The sequence below is a fragment of the Carica papaya genome, chromosome 5 (genome assembly GCF_054855325.1).
Source record: "Carica papaya isolate Zhongbai chromosome 5, ASM5485532v1, whole genome shotgun sequence".
NCBI classification, from domain to species: Eukaryota; Viridiplantae; Streptophyta; class Magnoliopsida; order Brassicales; family Caricaceae; genus Carica; species Carica papaya.
In genome coordinates, this window is record NC_142313.1 from 38,885,067 (window position 1) to 38,908,616 (window position 23,550).

The window sequence follows — 23,550 nt, forward strand, 5'->3', positions numbered from 1 at the left end:
CTTTAAATTAGAGGAGTTTTCTAAAGATGAGGAGAGTTTTGTTAATATTATAAAGCTTTTTTTACTCATTTTGTTTCTGCCATAACCTTTACTTGTGTTTTCTGTTTTGTAATTCTATACATTCCAATTGATATCTTGAACATCAAGCTGAATTTGGAAGGTTTTTGATTGCCAAGAATATTCCAGATTTTATTTCATATTTGATATATATCCAAGGAACATATAGTTCCTAACTTCTAAGAACAGCTTATTACTTTTTTATCTCATATAGTTTTCCGTTATGAAAATCTTGTATAATTTATGTAAATCGGTATAGCAATATATACAGAAATTCTTCATTCAATCTCTCCATCCATAATCTCTAATCCAACATTGTAAAGGAGCTACATCCTGAGGTGGTTGTTAATTGACTCTGATTTTCTTCTTTGAACTAAAGACTCTATTGTATTACCAATCTAGGATGCAACTCAAATTCTCATCCGATAGACTAATGACATTCTCTCCTAGGACTTTCCATTCATTTTCTTCTTGAGTTCAATTTAAGTAGACTTCCTCTACTCTTTTGTTTACTATAATTTTACTACCCATAAGATTTAGGCATCTTATACTAATTTTCAAGTTAATAATAATGCACATATTCAAGCATTATGGGATGAGGTGCATGCTACATACCAAGGAGAGATTATACTTCATGGAATTAAGAAGTTTATGACAAAAATTAGATTATTACCAGGACTTCTGAGTAGCTTGTTCTAATAATGGCTCAAGGTTCTAGAAACTGATAGAAAAGAATGAGTTTATGTTCTTCTTGTTAGCTTAAATATGAGATATCTCTTTATTCAATTCTAGGTTCTTCGTAAAGATCCTTTACCTTCCCTCCATTATCTTATTCTTTTGTTCAGTAAGAGCAGTCATAAGAGTGCAATGACTCCAAGTATTGTATACTTTTTGTTTTTTAAAAAAGTTATATTTTATTATATTTAAACATTAAAATTCAGAATCATTGGTTTGTTATGCTTGTGCATTAAACAAACTAAAATTTCTTATCCGTTGATTTATAATCAAAATTTTATTCACATTTTGTCAATTCATCCAAATACATAGAGATTTGCTCAAGTTGTGTCGTTTTTAAGTTATAGATGTTTTACCACCTTCATTAGTCAGTCACAATAGAATGACATGGATCTTTCTATTATATGCAAAAAATGAGGTTCTTTCCTTTTTTTAACTACTACACAAAATGATTAGTTCTAACTTTGATGATAAGCTCCAAATTCTCCGAACCTATAGTGGAATAAGATACATAGATGGTGCATTTCATGGGTACCTTGACTCACATGGATAGTGCATCAAACTAGTTATATGATATTAATGATTAAAATGATGTTGTTAAATGAAGAATTATATTTTTTTATGACATACTAAAATTTGATATGTGCCCTCATAATTTCCATTAATATTCTGAAAACCTAAATGGAAGATGCAGTATTATCTGTTGCTTATGTCATCAACATAATGCCTCTCAAAATAGCCCCTTGAAAATTTGTGAGGCCTTAACTAAAAAATATTCGCTAAAGGAGATTGCAAAAATATTATGTTATTAATAAGAAAATGCTTACGTGATATATTATTTTGAGTGTTAGATTTCTGTTTTTACAATGGTAATCTGTTTGCCACTTCTGTGAGAATAAATTACAACTATTGTTCTTAACTTTTTATTGATTAGCGATGATATATCATCCATATTGTTAAAGAAGAAATAAATTAGGGTGTCAAAGAGTGTAGGTTTTTTTCAACACAAAACTCTATACCATGTAAGAGTTATTTGACATGTATTTTATTGAATATTACAGTTCTATTTATATGGATTTTTAAGAACAAAAAAAGAAGTAAACAGTTAATTAGAATTAATTATAAATAGTGTAATTTATCTTTATACTTTTTAGTCTCATTTACTTCTTTAACAATTATATCATTTAACCTTATTTATTTTCTCTTTCACACACGGATTTACTTCCTCTTTTACACATATTCATTCTATTGGGCAAAACTATATAAATCTCAAGGCCAACAAACCACATATTGTAAACACTGGATGAGCAATGGTAGCCCTTATTGAATCCAAGCAGGTATGTTTGTGGTCAGTTATGTGCTACGTACAAATAAATTCTCAATTAGAGCATGGGGATTTCCCTCAAGAGGTAAATTTGGTCAGCCTTGTTCTATTTCTATTTTCATGGAGAATATATTATCTTCTTTGAAACATGGAATCAAATCAAAAATTTTATCAAGTTAGTTTGATTTATGTCTTCCTAATCAGACTATCTATTAGCATCTTTATTTGTGCCTTAAAGGAACTTAGACAAATGGTTAGGAAAAAAGGTTATTTAACTCAATAGATTACTACTACAAAAGGCTCTTGTATCTATTTTTATGTTAGACTATGCTATAATAAAATCATTTATTTAGGAAACATTACATGTAGGATAAGAACTTGAGGTTATATATATTTCATAGACCAGGAAATCAAAACAGAATTAGTTTAACATGGTCATCCATATTTATCCTTATTTGTGCACACATTCCATAGGAGATAATGAGAGTCTTCAACAAAAAACTGTATGATAAGCTATGCTACTTTGGTAAATATTTTTCTTATTTGGGACCTTGGGGAATATCGAACTAAGATAGTTTTCTAATCTACCTCCCTCTCTTCTCTCTCTCTCTCTCTCTCTGTGAAGATATATATATTATAACTGAAGCTACAAAGAAATAGCAACTTGAATTTAGAGACCTTTGGTCGGCAAAGGAATATGTTTGCGATACTCTGCAAGAGCCCACAATGGAAAGATGTTTCTGTATGTTGCATAGTGGTACATGCAGTTCCTTAGGAACACCGCAGTTATTTCCTTCACATAAGAGGTCGGTGATTCATTGTAAAAAAAATAATTATTTATATAATATAAATAGATATATTTAAATATAGGTATCTAATTGAAGGGGGATCCTACCTCTTGGGGGAAGTCACCATTTTCCAGTTGAGAATTAATTATCAATTTTGCTGCACGATGAAGAGGTGTTGGATCTCTATTGGCCTGTATTTAACACGAGAATGTTATTTTATATAGGTACATATATATATCCAGTTTAATTATGAATAAGATGTTAGGGAAAAATTTAAGAGATAAATTAACTATAGTTAATACATAATTGGAAATGAAATGAAGAAGAATGAGAGAGTAATAGAAAGACTCAATTTTTCAATTTATAATTTTTCACCATACATCTTCAAGTAAATAGTATATATAGGCACTAACACAACTCTTAAAATTTCAATTACATGAATCATAATTAAATATAATTCATTAACCGTAATTAAGTTTAATATATGAACACTAGAAAAATTTAAAAGATCATTAATTATCATATTCATAATTTATATTTAACTTAACTTCCTAGTAAAGTAAAGAGTCTTGAGATCTTGAAATTTGCATATTATTATTTTCGACACTTCTTAATTTATAAATTTTCTTTTCACTCAAAGACACTAGCACATGGTTTTTGGAATTTTGGATTGCATGTGTTAATCCTAGATTTTACATCATTTAGTATCTGAGGTTAAACACTAGATTTATCTTACTATCTTGCATCATCTACCTTTACATATTTGTCTTATCAGTTATTCTTTTATATATTTTTGCCTTTATTTCTACCCATCAAATAAATAAAAACAAAAATAATATATATATCATATTTATAGTGTCTTTTCATGCACTCCAAGTTTTTTTGTCTTCATTACACTCTTGTTCCATTACATCACTAGGTAACCAATTGCATTTTAGTTACTTAGTGTCATACATAAACACACACTACCTTCATCTGTGTGTTTAAACTTGAACTTCTAGAATTATATTGCAAATTTCTTTCTTTAAGGTTTTTTGAAAGTGTCTCAAGAAAAATTTGAGTATCTTGATTCAAAAAGAATCGATTCGAATGCTCAACTTGAGGAAACAAGATTGAGAGGTGAGTGAAATACAATCGAATATGTGAGGCATTGTTATTGTTTTTAACATTTTTTAGCAGGTTATTTTCTTACAATGTTTCAGACTAATGGAAACAACATTCAAATTGATATGTGGTTCTTCTTGGAGGCATGCATAAAGAACTTTTCAAGCTTAATAAAAGTGATGGGAGATCTAAGAACTGAGATGGACGAGGTAAGGCACGAAACTCTAAATGCACCAAAGCCTAGAAATTGAATCTAAGAGGAAGAGGTCGGGTATTGTAATGATCGTAACATGGGGGAGGTCCAAGGTAATAAAAGAGAAGAATAAAAAACAGCAACTTGAGCTTAATAAAGATGAAGATTCCACCTTTTAATGGAAGGAATGATACTCAACCCTACTTGGAGTGGGAATAAAAGGTAAAGTTTGCCTTTGATTGCCATAATTACAATGAGAAAAAGAAGAAGCTTGTTATAGGTGAATTTATCGATTATGCTCTGGGATCAATTTTTACTCAGTAGAAAACATAATGGAGAACAATATATCTCAACCTAGAGAGACATGAAAACCATCCATAATGAGAAAGATGTTTGTTCCTTCCTACTAATACTACAAAACGCAAAAAAAGTTACAACAGATTAACGCATCGGTCCATGTTTGTGGAAAATTACCATAAGGAGATGGAGATAACCATGATTCGAGCCAATATAGAAGAAGACCCGGAAGCTACCATGGTGAGGTTTCTGAGTATTTTGAATCGAGAGATTGCCAACATAGTTGAGTTACAATATTATGTCGAGTTGAAAGACATAGTCTATACGGCCATGAAGATTAAAAAACAACTAAAGCATAAAAAGGAAACAAAGGAATTTTCATATTCCTTGCGTAATCATTATCCCAAATGACCGAGTAAATATGAAATTTAAAGGCAAGGGTACTAAATTTAAGCAAATATACACTAGAGGTAATATAAAAATATTTATTCTTATTTAAAAGTATAGTCATATCAAATGTTTTTGGTGTTTGGGCATTGGACACATTGCATCACAATACCTTAATCAAAAAATCATATTACTTAAAGATAATGGTGACATTGGTAGTGCAAGTGAAGATGAAATTAATGATAGCATGCCGTCGTTGAAGGGTGTTGAGGAAGATGTGGAATACCAAGTTCAGAGGGAAGTTTTGGTTATTAAAAGAATATTAAATGTTCAAATCAAACAAAAAGATAATAACCAAAGAGAGAGTATATTTTACACTCGTTGTCTTTTGAATGAGAAGGTATATAGCCTGCTTATAGATGGAGGTACTTCTACAAATGTTACCAATACTACCTCGGTTGATAAATTTGGGTTGACATGCGTGAAATATTCTAATCCCTACACATTATAATGGTTGAATTACTACGGGGAAGTGAAAGTGACTAAGTAGATGTTGGTATCTTTTTCTACTACATACATTGATAAAGTCCATTCTGACAGTGAACCCATGCATGTAAGTCACATCCTAATGAAAGACCTTAGCAATATGACAAACTTTCAATTCGTAATGGTTGTAGGAATTTTTATTTCTTTAACATAAATGATCATAACTTTATTCTTGCACCACTCTCACATAAGGAGGTATTTGAGGATCAACACAAGATCAAGAATTCTTGCGAGGCGAAGTCAAGAAGAGAGGAGGTAATAGGTGACCTGGAGAAAAAGTGTCGATTAACTAATTTTAATCCTTCTTTATCCAGTGGTGTTGTTTTGCATGACTTTATTGATATTTTTCAAATAAGACAGAGTTGATAAAGTCCTTATATAAAAAAGTTACTGATTCAATGATGAATCTTTTCGAAGAAGGGGGGATGATGTGATCTTGGATGGCATGAAACATTCAAAGACCACTCCATCCATCTAAGTCTTGGGAAAGACAATCCAACACATGGTTAAAAAGGTTTAGACCCTAAATTGCACCCACATGAAATCCACCAAGATAAACAAAGCGTGGACATGTTGAATTATGGACTTGGGAAGAGTATAATGATGCCTAGTAGACCAATCACAAGATCTAGAGCTAAGAAACTCTAGCAAGCATTCCAATTATGTGTCCAAGAGTAGATTCATGAAGAAAACAAGTGCGAGCCCAAGAAAGAATCTCATAAAGAAGAAGCTTTTAGTCTATTTGGCTAAGAGGAAGCTCGGTCATGCATCCTCCCATGATAGTGTCTTTTTTCCACTTCTCATCTTCAATTCGATATGCGAGTCCTACTTCAAGTAGGATTTGCATTAAGTTCCCTTCAAGGAGTTCGAATTTATCTTTCTGTAAGTCCTAATTGGTTTTCTCTTCACAAATTAATATTTTAAAAGAGTTGGAAGCATATTTAAAGTATGAAAGCTCAAACGAATGAGGATTCCCCTATCTAGTTGATTCCTATTAGAAAAATGAGTCGTTTCCCTAATTAAATATGTCTAAAATTTATTTTATCTTCAATACGAATTCTACATCAAATATTCATTAATTAGTAGAGTCTAAAATCAAGTTAAGAATCCAAGATAAAGTCAAGGATGCATTCGGCCATGGCCAAGGCACCATTCAAAAGAGAAGAGTTCTATTTCCTTTATGTTTATGACTCTTTAATTTAATTTTTAATTAGAATCCTAGATAAGATTGTATTTAGAGTTTTTCTAGGATTTAATTATTGGTTTCTACTCAGATTAGTAAGGCTTATGGCTATGTAAAGATTTCTTTACTTAGCTTGTAAATTGATCTATTTAAGTCAATAAAATACGAAGTTGTTGTAGCGTTTGGCTATTTTAAGTACTCTTTGAGAGATTCTTCAATATTCTTGTTAAATGAGGAATCGATTCTACTTATCAAGGTAACTCTTATGGTATTTTATTAATTTTATTTTTTTCTTCAATTACCTTCATTTGTAATTACAGGTTGATTGTGGATTAAATAGGGAAGGTTTATTTTAGGATTAAGTTTTACGTACTAAATTATATGTGTGGATTTTTTATCATATTGGTTGATCATGAGTTCTGCATCATTTGTTACCTCTTTCAAGGGAATTCTTCAAAATCTCTCAAGCTTAACTTGCATTAATAGCATCAACCATATTCAAGAATGTAGATTCATTTAAGCCTTGATGAATGAGAGCAAGAGCTTACTGATCCTTCTTCCTTGTTTTTGCTTAAGCATCCTTTTCATTTTGAGTCAATATGTGCTTCATTTTTCAATAGAGTAAAATCTCTGTCTACAATATCTCACACATCTTGTGAGTCAATGATGACTTTCATGCAAAGACATAAACTACCATATGTTTTTTTTTTTGTAAGACGAGGAAATTGGAAGGAGAATAAATCATCGTTAGTTATCTTTCTAAAGTTTTAGAGAATTAAGAAACGAATGAACTAAGTTTTGATACCACTTTGGCGAAAAAACTTTTAAAAGATAGGTTAACTCAAAATAATACTTCATTGAGAATAGGAGGAAAAAAATAAGACACTAATAAAAAGATAAATTTTCAATTGTGGTTTTTGTTATAAATCTTCAAGTATATAAATATATATAGGCACTGATATAACTTTTAAAATTTTAAATAGATAAATTATAATTAAATTTAATTCATAAACCATAATTAAATTTAATATATGAATTATTTAGGAAAAATCAAAAAGTAAATATTAATTATTATATTTATAATTTATATTTAACTTAACTCCTTAATAATACAAAAAATTTAAATATATTAAAATTTGTAAATAATTATTTCCGACATGAAAGACAAAACTAATAAATAAATAAACAAAAGAAAAGTTTAAGCAAACTAACCTGGCCAGAATGAATTAGACCCATCAGAGCCCAACTAGTATGCACCAAGTTTGCTTTGCCTCCTTCCAGAGGTACATATTTCTGCACCATCCACCATATGTACATATTTTAGTTAATCAACAGTTAACAAATATATATATATATATATATGTGCACGTGTGTGTGTGTGTGTGTGTGTATATATATATATATACACCTTATCAGGGCAAGAACGGTAACTTTCTCCCCACCCACCATTCGATCTTTGTATTCTAAGAAGAAACTCAACTCCTTTACGCACAGCAGCACAATTGCTGTAAGTCTTGCCTGCAGCTGCTAATCCTCCAAGCGCAAACCATGACCCATAAGTAAAACAAAGTCCCCAATTTCCGTACCTGTTTCAAAATTTTCATGTGATTATAATTAACTACTAAATATTAATTATTTAATAATTTAAAAATACTTTAAAAAATGCATATGAATATTTTAAATTAAACTTAAAATTATAAAATTATACCATGAACCATCACTCATCTGTATATCTTGAAGGTATTTTACGGCATTCTTGATGAAATTGTCAATCTCTTTCTTTCTATGATTAGGATATAATTTCTTGAACAAAATAAGAGCGTTAATTGTTGATGCAGTGCACTCAACGTATTCGTGCTCAATCACAATGTTGGTCAAAAATTCAGTAGGATTCAGTAGCTGAAAACAAAAGTATTTATCATATATTGTAAATATAAACTATATTTGGATATGAGTGTCTAATTCAAATTACATAATTCTTTTATTTTAATCTAAAGTTAGAATCTTATCTTCCATTCAATTTCAAATTATACTTTTGGAGAATATATTATATGTAGCTACCTAATTCAAACTTATAAAAGTTTTTTGTGCTGTTAGGATATGATTACTTACTTCCAACCACTCTTGTGCACCAGCCGGCTCCCATACAGCTAAACCCCCATTTTTACTCTAGAAAAATAAATTATTAGAGACAAATGATAATTAAATTAAATTTTATTCATGAATAATTAAATTAATATTCAAAATTAACTAATGTTACCTGTAAAGAAAGTAAAATATTGACAGAATCGTACAATTTCTCAGCTTCTATTTTTTCACCAACAAGTTCTAATGTCATCGTCGACAAATGTAGACAACACTGTAGATTATAAAAGATTCGGTGAGATACATATTATTCATTCATGTTGATAGCAATAGCAATGGTTTGTTTAAATTTTGGTGCATTATAATCATTTTGTATGATGTATAAAGCTAAAAGGTAAGATGGTTATCTTTAGACTCTTTTCAATCCAATCAATAAATTTTAGTGCATTAATTTCAACACTTCAAATAAATGGCTACTTGCAAATTTGTGATTTTATGTAACTTTTGAAAATTTAGTTATTAAATAACTTGGTAGAACCAAATAATTTTTTTATGGCTACTTCATAATCCATTCTCTTTTGTTAATTTGTTTTCTAAAAGGAAAAAGTCTGACTGAGTTAATTTTAAATTAAATTTGAATCATTTCGGTTTTGAATTAAAAATAAAAAACTCATTCAAACCATATTCAATTATATTTAAAATATACACATTTCAACTTAGTATTCGTATATAAGATGATATATTGTTAAATATATAATATATGTGATGTATATATGTATAGTATATATATAATTTGGATTGGTTTTACTAGAAACTCAATCGATCCAAAAACTAAATACATTTAGTGAATTTATCCCATATTCAATGCCAGTTCAGATTTTGTATGTTATTCCTACTCAATATTTAATTAATTGATCTGTAAATATATTAAAGTATTTGAAGAGCTGAAATCGTAATGATGGAAAATTAGTAGCTTACTGTTAAGGCCTCTGCAGTGCAATCAGAAACTTGCCAACCATGATCTTGATCAGAAAATGTCCATGATCCTTTAGAAATATGACGATACATACTCTTAAAATCATCCGAAGGATTTTCTTTCACCTTCAAAATTTTTAGATAATATTTTAATAATAATAATAATATAATATCTTTATATGAAGAGAGATATATATAGTTCTTTGAATCAATATTAGACCTGAGATTTTTTTAAAAAATCATATCCTCTCTTGATTATATCCGGAATTTCATGTTCCAAATTACTTGCAAGCAAAGCTTGCATAGATAAACCAGCATCCCATGATTGGCTCTCAATGCCCTGCATACATATATACATATAGGAAATACATATATATTATAAATAGTTAAGGTGAATCAATATTTGATAATATTATTATTGAAAACACATGCATATTTATTATCTATTATGTATATAAGGACCAGAAATTTTATATAATCACGTACCTGCATCTTCATTCCATCCTCAGCTACCCATAAATAATCAGGGATTCTTGCAAGATGTTTCTTAAAATAATCTCCAAGTGGATCTTCAACCCAACAAGCAAGCATGCATAAAACCTTTTCAACACAGCCGATGGTGATGTATCGACTGTTTTCATCTTCATAGTGAATGTGTTTCATGGTAACTTGAAGAGCTTTTTTTCTTATTAGTTTACTTAGAGGCCAACGGGTAAGAAAAGGCTCGCTAAAGAGATAGAGAGTGTCCCAAATCAAGTCTTGTAGTAAAGGATGAGGATAATATACATCTTCCTACATTATCCATAATAATTTGTCACAAGAATATGATCTTACTCTTAACTAAATCAAGGAAGAAGTTAATCTGAGTACACAAAAACTGATTAGCAAATACTTAATTATATATGTATTATTTATTTTTACTAAACCAATAATAATTTAGTCTCGTTATGTAAAAAAGAGAGCTGAAAATACTATGATTGTTAAACAAAAATTAATGATGAATCATCTAGTTATGACATGTATGCTTGTCTTTTGATTTCAAAATACCCTAAATGCTAAATGGAAAATAATGTTTAGTTCAATTTATTTTCATCAAATCAAACAGCAGTTTACCCAAAACTAATCGGGTCATTAAACAAAACATAAATCTTCTATTCATAACATATGAAAACACCCTGAGCTTTAAACAAAAAATAATATCTAGTCAGATTTAGTTTTGCCAAATCATTTTCTCTCTAAGACTCCTCCCCCACCCCCCCATTCATAATATATGTAGCTTGTCTTCCACTGAATCAAAAAGGAATTTAGTCTCAAATCCATAAAAAAAATTTGATCCAAAAATAATAATACAAGTTTTACCTTGGCACACAAATGACGTGCTCTCCTCCAATTAATTTGATGATAAGGCTGGCAGTAGAGCTCCTCTCTTAACTCTAGAATAAGAGGAGTTATAGAACCAACAAACCTTTTTCCATATAGATATGACATGGGCATATATACCAGCCGACAATAGCACCACATTTTAGCTGAAAATTGTTATTTATATATTATATTAATATTTGATTCACCCAGTATATATACATGTATTTTACTTAAATATATTTTTATATATATATATGTATGTATGTATGTATAAGTGTATATGTAACCTGGATGGACAGGAAGAAAAGATGGAAGGAGCCAAAATTCGGGCGGCATTGGATTGCACCCACTCCAATCAAATACACCGAGTATCTACAAAAATTAGTAATAATTATTAAAAATGAGTATATATTTATATATATAAATTTATTTTTAATTAATTTTATTACCGAAAGCCAAGTCTTTCCCCAAGATGGTATATGAGTTGCACTGCCGTGATCAAGAATCCAACTACGAGCTCTACTACATGCATCGTCTTCTCCACCATCTCTTCTTTCTCCAAGAATACGCATGCATACGTAGTTGAGGACTGTGCTGAACATGATGCTATGCCCTTCTATGTGTAATCCCCATCCACCATCTTTGTTCTGTTGTTACAAATTTATTTTAATGATTCATGATTTTAATTTGTACTTTGATTAAATAATTTTTTTAATTAATTAATTATAAACCGTATGTATAAATCTTTAAAATATGATTAGTAAATTATACAATTTTTATGATTTATTTAGATATAATTAATTATAATCAATATTTAAATAATATATTTTTATTTAATTTTAGAAACAATTTTCTTCAAAAATGAATTTTTTTTTTTTTTTTTTTTATTTTAATATTTGAATAGATTGCTTTAATTCTTCTTTCTAAAAAATTATTTATAAGTATCAATAATTTTTATTTGTGAACTATGTTTCAAATCTACAGTTGAATTTGCTTCATGGTTCTCAATATATTCAGAAAATTAGCTTTTAAAAAAATCATAATTTAAATCTTAGTTGAATAGTAAATTAAAACATTTAAGGTCGATGGTATAATGCTCTCACTTCATGTACATATATATTTTGGAATAATATTTATACTCAAAATATTAAAATAATATATACATACCTGATGATTGTAAATATAACGAAAAATTTCTTTACGATGTTCAGGAGAGAACACAGTATCAAGATGCCCAGTAATATATAGAGACATCACCTAAAATTTTCAAGAAAATATCAATAAAAAAAATTCTCCATTAATTCCTGTAAATGAATTAAATAGAATATGTGTAATTAATTGTATAAAACAAGAAATTTTAGAGCAAGTGTGACCAGAGGTGGGAGAAAAAACAATGCGCCAGCACTCTCAGCAGGCCAATGGCCATCGCTTGCTTGCAAGGCTGAGAAGAAATGAACAGCCCTCCTCAAAGTTGTTGTCACTGTTTCCTCTGTAATTTCTCCTCCATCCTCAACTTTCACCTGAGGAATTTTTTGCTCGAAATTTTTCTCCCTCAAGAACTGAAATTTTATTTTATTATTTTTTAGTTAAGAAAAAAGCAGATATATTTATCGATCAAAATAATACACATAAACCACTCATAATCAGAAATAATATATATATATATATATATTGATATGGTTTAATTTTAGAGACATCTTATTTTGGAGGTAGTTTATATTTATCCTAAAAGATTTATATTTGTCGGAGGAAGGATATTTTGTATTTATATTGAAGATTATTTTATATATATTTGGAAGAGTTTTGTGGTAAAAAACTTTTATAATTTTTTTATATATAAATCTATAATTTTATTGATAATATATTCTTATTTAATAATAATTTTTTATTTTTATTTATAAATATAAGTATATTTATCGAATTAAGTTAAATTTTATTTTTTTATTTTATTGTGATTGTAGATGATTTAAAAATTAATTTTTTTCAAATATATATATATATATATATATATAAACACTTATGTTTATATTAATTAATTACATCACGTGTAATTAATTAATTCATAATTTGACTATATCTTTTTAATAATTTGATTACTTTCCACGAAAGTCTTGCATTAATTGTTAGCCAACTAACCAAGTTATTAAAATTCAACAACATATAATATTATACAATTTTCTCGATTTGAAAACACAAATAGTTTGAGAGGATGCAGCCTACTCCCTCACTTTTCATGATAAAGTATAAATATCCATACATATATGCATACGTTTTTTATATAGTTAAACACAGACACGTATATATACATGATATAAAAAAAAAAATGTTTAAGAACTGAACAATTTTTAAGATTTTAAATAAATATTCTCATATATATATATATATACGTATATATATACACCTGCATGCGCCACAGAAGATCAGCACTGGGCTTGCGGTAAAATCGATTGTTGTAAAAATTTTGACGAGCTTGGTCGACCTCTTGTCGCTCTTGAGGCGTGCCAGCGTTAGGATCGAACTCCCATGTTTGTCTTCCCACGAAGTTGTTGACGCTATACAAGTAGGGTTCTTTTTCACCCTTTGCAATTTTCAACCTCCACATCACTCTTCACCAATACTATATATATATATATATATATATATGCAAATACCATACAAGGATAGATAGATATATATATATATATAACGTCAACAAGCAGAAATTCTTTTAGAACTATTTATTTTCTGTACTAACTTGAAGACCAATAATTAATTTGTGAGATCCAAGAAAAGATATGTAGATATATATACTATATATGTAGCTGGGACTTGGTCATAATAATATATATATATATATATAGTATGAAAATATTGATGAAAGTTTTGGCACTAACAGAGGGAGGTTTGGTTAGAAGATAAGAAGAGAGGTGATGGGAAAAAAGAGCTCGTACAAGGCCATTTATATGCCATACTGCCTTCTAATTACCTAATTTTACATTTTACCTTTAAATATAATATATAATTCAATTAATAACTAGTTTCAAAACCGCATTTAATATATTAAAACTATTTGGTATATTTTATTAATGTTTAACACCTAACTTCTGGATATAATTATAAAGTGATCTAATAGAAGGGAAAATTTTGCATATATTGTGTTAATATAAGTTTCTATATATAAATTGTTAGTATATATTTAAAGTATGTTTAGAGAGTACACCAACTTATATTCTTGGAATATCTTATAATTAATCCAAACATAATCTTTAACATCGTGCCTAATAAACTTTGTAGCATGCACAACACTTAACCTATTTGGTTGCTAATTCCAATTTTATTTTGATTTTATAAATTTTTTTATTTCGTTTGTAACACTTGGGTCCGAAATTTTGGTCCGGGATGATTTTTTTATTTACAAAATTTATATATAAATAGTTAAAAATTTTATTGTAGTTTAAATGTTATTAAATTTTTGAGAAAAAATGAATTAGAGACGAAATTAAAAGCAAATTTAGAGAAAATGAGTGAAATTGAGAATAAGATGGGTGTTTTTGAAAGAAAAATTGAAAACATATGGTAAAATCGTAAAATGAGATGGTTCAGTCAGCAGTCACGACGAACCAGGACACGTCGTGTGACAAACACGCTGACATCGGCACCACGCGAGAGGTCACGCAAGTGATCCACGTGCCTGGTAATCTGACAGTTCAGATCACATCCCCCACTCATGGACGACCCATATGGATTTTTTTTAGGTGCGATCAGACTAATGGGGTTGATTGCGATGGACAGTCCAGATTCGTCCATGCTATCAGCATAAACGAGAAATCATCGAATGACCCTCCTCGCTCCACGTTGACTCAAACAAGTGGCCTGGATCAAATGGAGAGGAGTATTTAAACTCCTTTTTGCAAGAAATTAAAACTCTAGCCGACAAAGGGGTGACCGGAGAAGAAGAAAAAGGGCGATCGGGAAAAGAACCAGATGCTAGAGAAGGAGGTCGACCACCATCACCGCTACACTAGAGCCACTACCGACTGCTGAAAAAAGTAAACATTTTTCATTTCCACTCGAAATTCGATCCCGAGTCTCCCTATACCTAAATCGGAGCCAAATGGTAGATGGGTGAGCCAGAAACTGCGGGAAAAGCTCGACCGAGCCGTAGCGGCCAAAACCAAAAACCTTCTTTGATGCCCCCTTCCTGTTTCCTATTTAACGTGATTTTGTGACCACCATGTTCACCGTTCTTTTCTGGTACAGGCTAGTAAAAAAAGAACCTCACCCGCGAAGCAGAATAGACAGAGTCACCGCACTCGATGACCCTTGTCAATAAGTTTCAATTTTTTTTAGCCTTTTTCGGTCAACTGAGACTTCCTATCACATTTTTCTGCAGGTTTACGCGTAAAACATGCCAAAATCAGTCTAAACTGACTGAAACCGACTAGGCCGAGGTGAACCACCATCGTGGGCAGTGGCGCTGGCACTAGAGTACGACAGCAGCACTGTGCCAAAACCCTAGAATTTGCCAAAAAAAATTTAAAACACCTATTCTAGCCTTTCGGGGTATTTTTAAATACTTGACGGGTGTTTTAATTTTCACAGAAAAAATTTAAAAAATTCAAGGATTACCAGAAAGTACAATAAACAGTACTGTATTTCGAACACCGATCCGAGGTAAGAATCCCTCACCCTATTCTCTGTTAAATAAATTGAAACTTAATAATTGATAATATTGTGTTTTATAAAAATTAAAAATTTCTAAAAATAATTACAAATCACTAATGGAGCCAAAATCGGTCAGTGTATAGTTTATCTGTGTTGTACATTTATTTATGTATTATCTTGATTGCTTAAAGTTATATCGGATATTTTAATTTATTGATTTTAATTACCTTTTAATTATTAGTTCATATAACTGTTTTATCTTTATCTGTTGATTGATCTAAAATAAATGTTATAATTGTATTTTCTTAATTTACATGTTATCTATTTGCATGATTTATGGTCAATCGGTAAAAATAATATATGGGTATGTGATATGTGATTGGTTGATGATGTGGATATATCTATGAAAGGTTTATTGGTTACCTTGGGGAAGGATGTACAGATCCGGTGCATAGGAAAAATCCTACTGTAGACATTATTTCAGTCTTACGGAGTTAAGAAGTCTCATACCGGAAGGGATTGAGAGGTATAGTTTACCCTCATACCGGACGAGATATTGAGACGGTGGTATGTTTGGTGCCCATTACCGGACGGGGTATGGAAACAACCAGTTAAATGATAGATTGGATATTAGGTCCACACATAGAGGGGATCCCTATGGACCCAAGAGGTACCAGTAAGTAGGTAAGAAGGTATGTTATTCTTATTGTTCATTTAAATGTGAAATGAAATGTTATCATGGTTATTGTCTTTATAAGTTGACTTTGAAAAACTTGTAACGGTAAGGATGGAATAAACAATTTTATTTATGTTAAATGAATTTACTTAAATTAAAGGCTTTATTAGTTATTTTATTTTATTTTATTTTTACCAACTTTCTATTTCCGTATCAGTTATTAGTGTTATATTCTTATTGGGGTAGTATAGCTCACCCTCCTATTAACCATTTCAGATTAAGAAGATCAATATCTAAATCCTAATTAGTAAGAGGGTTATGAGTAGGTTTTCTCCCGAACCCCATCAAGTACTAGTGGAGGTTAACCCCGTAGGGCCTTTATTTACTATTTTTAGTTATTTATTTTGTTTCTTTTTACTAACTGATGAAAAAGGGACATTCTTGTATCCATATTGGGCATCCTAAATTACTGTGTAAGGAATGTAAATCCTAACATTATTATTTGTTTTCCCATTTAAAGTATGAATTCATTTCCTTTAACTTTTGACGTTTACAGTTGGTATCAGAATCGCATTCATCGAAATCACTAATTACACAAAGATTTAAAAATACAAAAATACAACCTGTTGCTCAACCCGTTCTTGTGAAATGCAGGTACAAGAATATGAGTAAAGGAAGACCCCCACTAAACCGAGTAGCCTGGGATGGGTCACTTCAAAATGATGTCGATCGACTCTTTGAGATACTGGAGAAACTTATCTCCTCCCAGCAGGACCAGAAAGAAAGGAGAGAGCTGTCTGACCCTCCACTCCTGCCACAGTTTGAGCCATCCCTGTAACAAGAAGATTTAGTGCTACCCCAATACACCCTGTTTTTCTACCATATCATTCGGTACCACCAGAGTACAATCAAGTGCCCCTATCATACAACTAGGTACCACCATAGGGTCGTTCAGCTCATCCCCAACATAATCCAGTCCCTCTTCCACGAGATATAGTTCTACTCATGATGGACCCAAGTTACATTGGGAGGTATAAGAGAATAAATTCATCAACCTTTCCAGGGGTGTCTTCCTTCGAGGAGGCTGAGTATTAGTTAGCAGAGACAGAGAAGGTCTTCGCAACTCTTAGATTGGTTCTCAAATAGACGGTTGTACTTACCATCTACATACGCGTGGGTAAGGCAAGTCACTGGTGGCAGTTGAAGTATACCACCCTACCCATTCGAGTCACTTGGGAACAGTTCCTGGTAGCCTTCAATGCAAAGTATCTTCCAAAGCATCTTCGACATTTGAAGAAAATAGAGTTTGCACACCTAATTCAAGGCGATATGATTGTGTCAGAGTATACCTAAAAGTTTCTAGAGTTGGGCCGGTATTTCACTAAGAGTATGATGGATGAAGACAGAAAGGAAAGTAAGTTTAAGTGGAGCCTCCGTCTTGAGATCAAGCAACAATTATATGTTTGAGCTCAGCACCTACTCAACAGTTCTGACCAAAGCACAGTTAGTAGAGAGCAATCTTCGTATCTTTCCTTCACCAATAGGCAATTCTAGATTGCATGTTCCACATTGTAGACTAGCAGCTACTAAACCAGTTTAGCAAAATAAGAAACCTAGGCCTGTGACTTAAGCCCCTTCTCAGGCCCCGGCAGCAGGACGCGGTAGGACTTGCCAGTACTGTGGCAAAGATCATGGAGACCGACATTGTTATCGCTTCAAAAATACCTGCTGCGTATGTAGAAGTGCCCAACACTACGCAAAAGAGTTTCTACGAAATCAGAATCAGGTGAAACCTCCCATTCAGAGTAGAGGTTACACCCTCACCCAGCAGGATGCTGAAGCAAATCTGGACGTGTAACAGGGTACGTACACTATCTGTAACCACCTTACACATGTTTTGATTGATAATAGTGCTTCGCATTCTTCTATCTCATGTGCATTTATAAAAAATTTGAATTTATTACTTGAAAATCTTGATTCTGTGCTATTTGTGTCTACTTTTAGATATGGGACACTACTAAGGGATGTCTTATACAAAGCCTGTATCATAGAGATAGCTGATAGGGAATTGAGTGTTAACTTAATAGAAATATATACAGAAAATTTTGATATAATTCTTGAAATGAACTTATTAGCAGCATATCACGCCACCGTAGACTGTTTTCATAAAAAATTTGTATTTAATCTTTATAATGAAGAGTTATTCATAAATTAATAAAAGTGTTAGATATTTTTCCCTCATAATAATTGCATCGTTATATAACATGTTAACTCAGTTGTCTTTTCTATATTAGGTAAAACTAAGAAAAAAAATTGCATTTAAGAGATCCATGTGGTCCAAGAATTCCCGGATGTATTTCTTAATGAACTGCCCAGACTGCCGGTGGATAAGGAAGTCTAATTTACCATAGATCTTCTATTTGGCACCCAATCCATCTTAGTTGGTTCTTATCGCATGAGTCGAGTAGAGATGGAAGAGCTGAGAAAACAAATCGAAGAATTGTAGGATAGTAGATTCATTCGACATAGTATATCTCCTTGAGGTATTGGAGTCACGTTTGCAAGGAAAGGGCATGGGTCTCTAAGGTTGTGTATTGACTACAGGGGATTGAACAGAGTCATAATAAAATATTAGTAACCTTTTCCTTGGATTGATGATCTTTTCGATCAGTTACAGGGTGTCCAGGTTTTTTCCACGATAGACTTGCATTCAGATTACCATCAGGTAAAGATAAGGGCAGAGGACATTCCTAAAACAACCTTCAGAACCAGATACAGACACTATAAGTTCTTGGTCATGCTATTTGGGCTAACTAATATGTCAACCATTTTTATGGACTTGATGAATAGAATTTTTAGGCAATTCCTAGATCAATTCGTCATCATATTCATTGATGATATCCTAGTCTCTTCAAGGAGTAGAGAGGAACAGGTTCATTATCTTACTCAGGTTTTACAAGTTCTTAGGGAAAAGAAGTTGTATACAAAATTGAGTAAGTGTGGATTTTGGCTAAAGCAGACTACCTTTCTAGGACACATAATATCAAAGAATGGGGTGAGAAGCTTGAGGCAGCACTCGGTTGGGAAAAATTGACTTCGGTTTAAGAGATCCGTATCTTTTTTGGAATGACAGGATATTACCACAGGTTTGTGGAAGAGTTTTCTAACATAACCACTCCATTGACCCAACTTAAAAAAAAAGAACATTAAGTTTAAGTGGAACAAGGATTGCGAAAGGAGCTTTACAGAACTCAAGAAGGGGTTGACTATTGCACCTATGTTGGCTCTACCGAGTGGGACAGGTGGATACACAGTGTATAGTGATGCCTCCTACCTGGGATTGAGTTGTGTTTTGATGGAGCATAGAAAGCTCATAGCCTATGGGTCCAGAAAATTGAAAAGTCATGAGAAGAATTACCTCACCAAAGACTTGAAACTTGCCGCTATTATCTACACCCTAAAGATCTGGTGCCACTACTTATATGGGAAAACTTTTGAGATTTATACAAACCATATGAGCTTGAAGTATATATTCACTAAAAAAGATCTCAACATGTGTTAGAGGCATTGGATAGAGCTCATCAAGGACTATGATTGTAAGATTTTGTATCACCCAAGTAACGACAATGTGGTAGCCAATGCACTCAGCAGAAAAAATTGTAAGTATGTTGACTCACTTAATGGTTTCTGAATATAGGATAATAGGGGCTGCACAACATTTATGGCTTTAAGACTTGAAGAGGTTTACATGTTTGACTCATCTAACTATCCAACCTGAATTGATCTAGAGACTAAATGAAGCTCAATTGACTGATTCCACCCTAACAGCTCTCATGAATGATACAAAATAGGGAGTAAATCAAGAATTTTGAGTCTCTACCGATGGTTTGCTTAGGTTCCAAAATAAGAAGTGTGTCCCAGATGATAATGAACTAAAAAAGGACATCATGATAGAAACTCATAGCTCTAATTTCACCATATATTTCAAAAGTACTAAGATATACCAAAGTATGCGACCTCATTTTTAGTGGAGTGGAATGACAAGAGAAATTGCCAATTTTGTCTCCAAGTGCCTTGTATGCCAACAGGTTAAGGCAAAACATCAACACCTAGGTAGGCTACTTTAGCCATTACCAATCCCAAAATAGAAACGGGAATATATTACCATAGATTTTGTGACAAGGTTGCCTAAGGCACTCTCTGCACATGATGTTATCTAGTAGTTATCAACCGGTTCACCAAGTCCTCTTACTTTTTGACTATCAAAATGACCGATACCTTAGATAAGTTAACAAGAATTTAGATCCAGGAGATAGTCAAGCTAAATAGAGTTCTAATGATAGTGGTATCTGACAAAGACCCTAGATTCACCTCTTGGTTTCAGTCCAGTTTTCAACAAGCAGTGGGAACAAAATTGTCCCTCAACACCGCATTCTACTCTTAAACCGATGGACAATCAGAACGGATAATTCGCACACTGGAGGACATGCTCCGAACTTGTGTTCTAAACTTCAGATGCCATTAGGATGATCACCTACCCTTAATAGAGTTCACCTACAATAACAACTACCAAGCAAGCATCGACATAGCTCCATATGAGGTATTATATGGCTGACCCTGTAGGTCACCGATTTGTTGGGAAGAGATGAGTGATAAAAAATTGTTTGGCCTGGATGTTATAGAGGAGACTACAGCCAAGATAGTTAAAATAAGGAGAAACATCCAAACAGTTCAGAGTAGGTAGAAGAGTTATGCGAACACTCGGAGGAAGATTTAGAATTTGAGAAAGGTAATCGGGTGTTTCTTAAGTTCACCCCTTTCAAGAAAATCAGCAGGTTTGGTAAGAGTGGGAAATTAAATTCCCGGTTTATTGGGCCGTTTGAAATCTTGAACAGGATTGGTACGTCTACCTACAGACTAGTACTATCTTCAAATCTATCCAGATTCTATAACGTGTTTTATATGTTTATGCTACACAAGTACAACCCGGACCCCTCGCATATCCTGTCTCAAGAGCCACTTTCACTCCAAGAGAATCTATCCTATGAGGAGGTACCAGTAGGCATTGTGGACCGAAAAAGTAAAATACTTTGTAACAGAAAAATTCTCTTTGTCAAGGTTTATGGCAGAATCACGCGAAAGAAGAGACTACTTGGGAGCTAGAATCACACTTCAGAGCCCAATACTCCCAACTATTTGACTAACAAGAGGGCAAGAAATTTGAGGGACTAAATTTCTTCTTAAGAGGGGGAGATTGTAACACTCGGGCCCGAAAATTTAGTCCAGGATGATTTTTCTATTTATAAAATATATATAAATAATTAAAAAATTTATTTTGATTTAAATGTTATTAACTTTTGAGAAAAAAATGAATTAGGGACAAAATTGAAAATAATTTTAGAGAAAAAATGGTGAAATTGAGAATAAGAGGGATATTTTTGAAAGAAAAATTGAAAACAAATGGTAAAATAGCAAAAATAAAAAATTTGCTACGTAGAATGACCCAATCAGTAACCATGATAAATCAAGGAACGCTGCAAGGCAAACACGCTGACATCAGCACTACACAAGAGGCCACGCAGGCAATCTGCATGCCTGATGATCCGACAGTTTAGATCACATCCCACACGCACGGACGGCTCAGATACATTTTCTCTTTAGCCATGATCGAACGAATGAGGTTGATCATGATTGACGGCCCATATTCATTCACGCAATCAGCCTAAATGGGAAATGATCGAACGACCCTCCTCACTCCACGTTGACTTAAACGAACAGCGTAGATCAAATGGAGAGGAGTATTTAAACTCCTCTTCGCAAGAAATTAAAACCCTAGCCGAATTATCTAACCCATAATCGCAACGACGCAATTGCAAGAGCGAAGGTCTACCAACTGAGCTATATCCCCCGAGCCAAGTGGAGCATGCATGAAGGAGTTAGATGCTTCTTCTATTCTTTTCCTTGGCGAGAGGGGTGATCGGAGAAGAAAAAGAAGGGCGATCGGGAAAATAATCAGATGTTGGAGAAGGAGGCCGACCACTGTCGCCGCCGCACTAGAGCCACCACCGATTGCCGAATAAGGTAAATTTTTTTTCTTTCTACTCAAAATTTGATCCTGAGTCTCCCTATGCCCAAATTAGAGCTAAAGAGTAAATAGGTGAGTCGAAAATTACGGGCAAAATTCAACTGAGCTACTGCAGCCAAAACCCAAAACCCTCCCCGATGAGCCCCTTCCCGTTTCTCATTTCACATGATTTTGTGACCACATTGTTCACTATCCTTTTCTAGTGCAGGTTAGTCAAAAAAGAATCTCACTGCGAAGGAGAATCGGCAGACTAACTGCACCCAAGGACCTTTATCGGTAAGTTTCAATTTTTTTTTTTTGCTTTTTTCGGCCAACTGAGGCTTCTTAACCCATTTTTTTGTAAGTTTACGCATAAAACTGGCGAAAACTGGTCTAAATTAGATGAACCCAGCTAGGTCGAGGTGAACCGTCACCGTGGGCGATGGAGCTGGCACTAAAGCATGGCGACGACACTGTGTCCGAACTCTAGAATTTGCCAAAAAGGTTTTAAAACTCCTATTCTGCTCTTTTGGGGTATTTGTGGATACTTGATGGGTGTGTTAATTTTCACAAAAAAAACTCCAGAAAACTCGAGGACTGTTGGAAGGCGCAATAAACAGTATGATATTTCAAATACCGATTTGGGGTAAGAATCCCTTACCCTATTTCCTATTATCTAAATTTAAGCTTAATAATCAATAACATTGTGTTTTGTGAAAATTAAAAAATTTTAAAAATAATTATAAGTTATTAATAGAGTCAAAACCGTCAGTATATAGTTTATCTGTGTTATATATTTATTTATATATTGTCTTGATTGCTTACAGTTATATTTGGTATTTTAATTTATCGATTTTAAGTGCCTTTTAATTATTAGTTCACGTAACCGTTTTATCTCTATCTATTGATTGATATAAAATAAATGTTATAATTATGTTTTTTTATTTATGTGTTGTCTATTTGCATGATTTATGGTCGATTGGTAAAAGTGATATGTGGGTATATGATGTGTGATTGGTTGATGATGTAGATATATCTATAAAAGGTTTATCAGTTATCCTGGGGAAGGCTGTGCGAACCTGGTGCATAGAAAAAACCCTACCGTAAACGTTACCTCAATCGAACAAGAC

The 23,550-nt window shown here is 32.3% G+C and overlaps 1 protein-coding gene across 2 annotated transcripts; it reads right to left on the minus strand.

Annotated features, from left to right (window-relative positions):
* Positions 1-2,480: 2,480 nt before the first annotated feature.
* On the minus strand, positions 2,481-13,965 carry LOC110820912 (beta-amyrin synthase-like). 2 transcript variants are annotated; one of them, XM_088220793.1, is made up of 16 exons: positions 13,438-13,960; positions 12,410-12,595; positions 12,204-12,293; positions 11,486-11,683; positions 11,324-11,408; positions 11,034-11,200; positions 10,161-10,466; positions 9,895-10,014; positions 9,678-9,800; positions 8,875-8,973; positions 8,727-8,783; positions 8,323-8,513; positions 8,023-8,200; positions 7,827-7,907; positions 3,012-3,095; positions 2,481-2,909 (listed from the first exon to the last, which is right to left on the minus strand). In XM_088220793.1, the coding sequence occupies exons 1-16, from the start codon at positions 13,636-13,638 to the stop codon at positions 2,787-2,789; spliced, it is 2,289 nt and encodes a 762-aa protein (XP_088076919.1). In that variant the 5' UTR covers positions 13,639-13,960; the 3' UTR covers positions 2,481-2,786. The 2 variants fall into 2 exon arrangements, with proteins under 2 accessions (XP_088076919.1, XP_088076920.1); XM_088220794.1 differs by lacking the exon at positions 2,481-2,909 and having other exon boundaries at positions 3,011-3,095; positions 8,061-8,200; positions 13,438-13,965.
* Between the last annotated feature and the right edge of the window lie 9,585 nt (positions 13,966-23,550).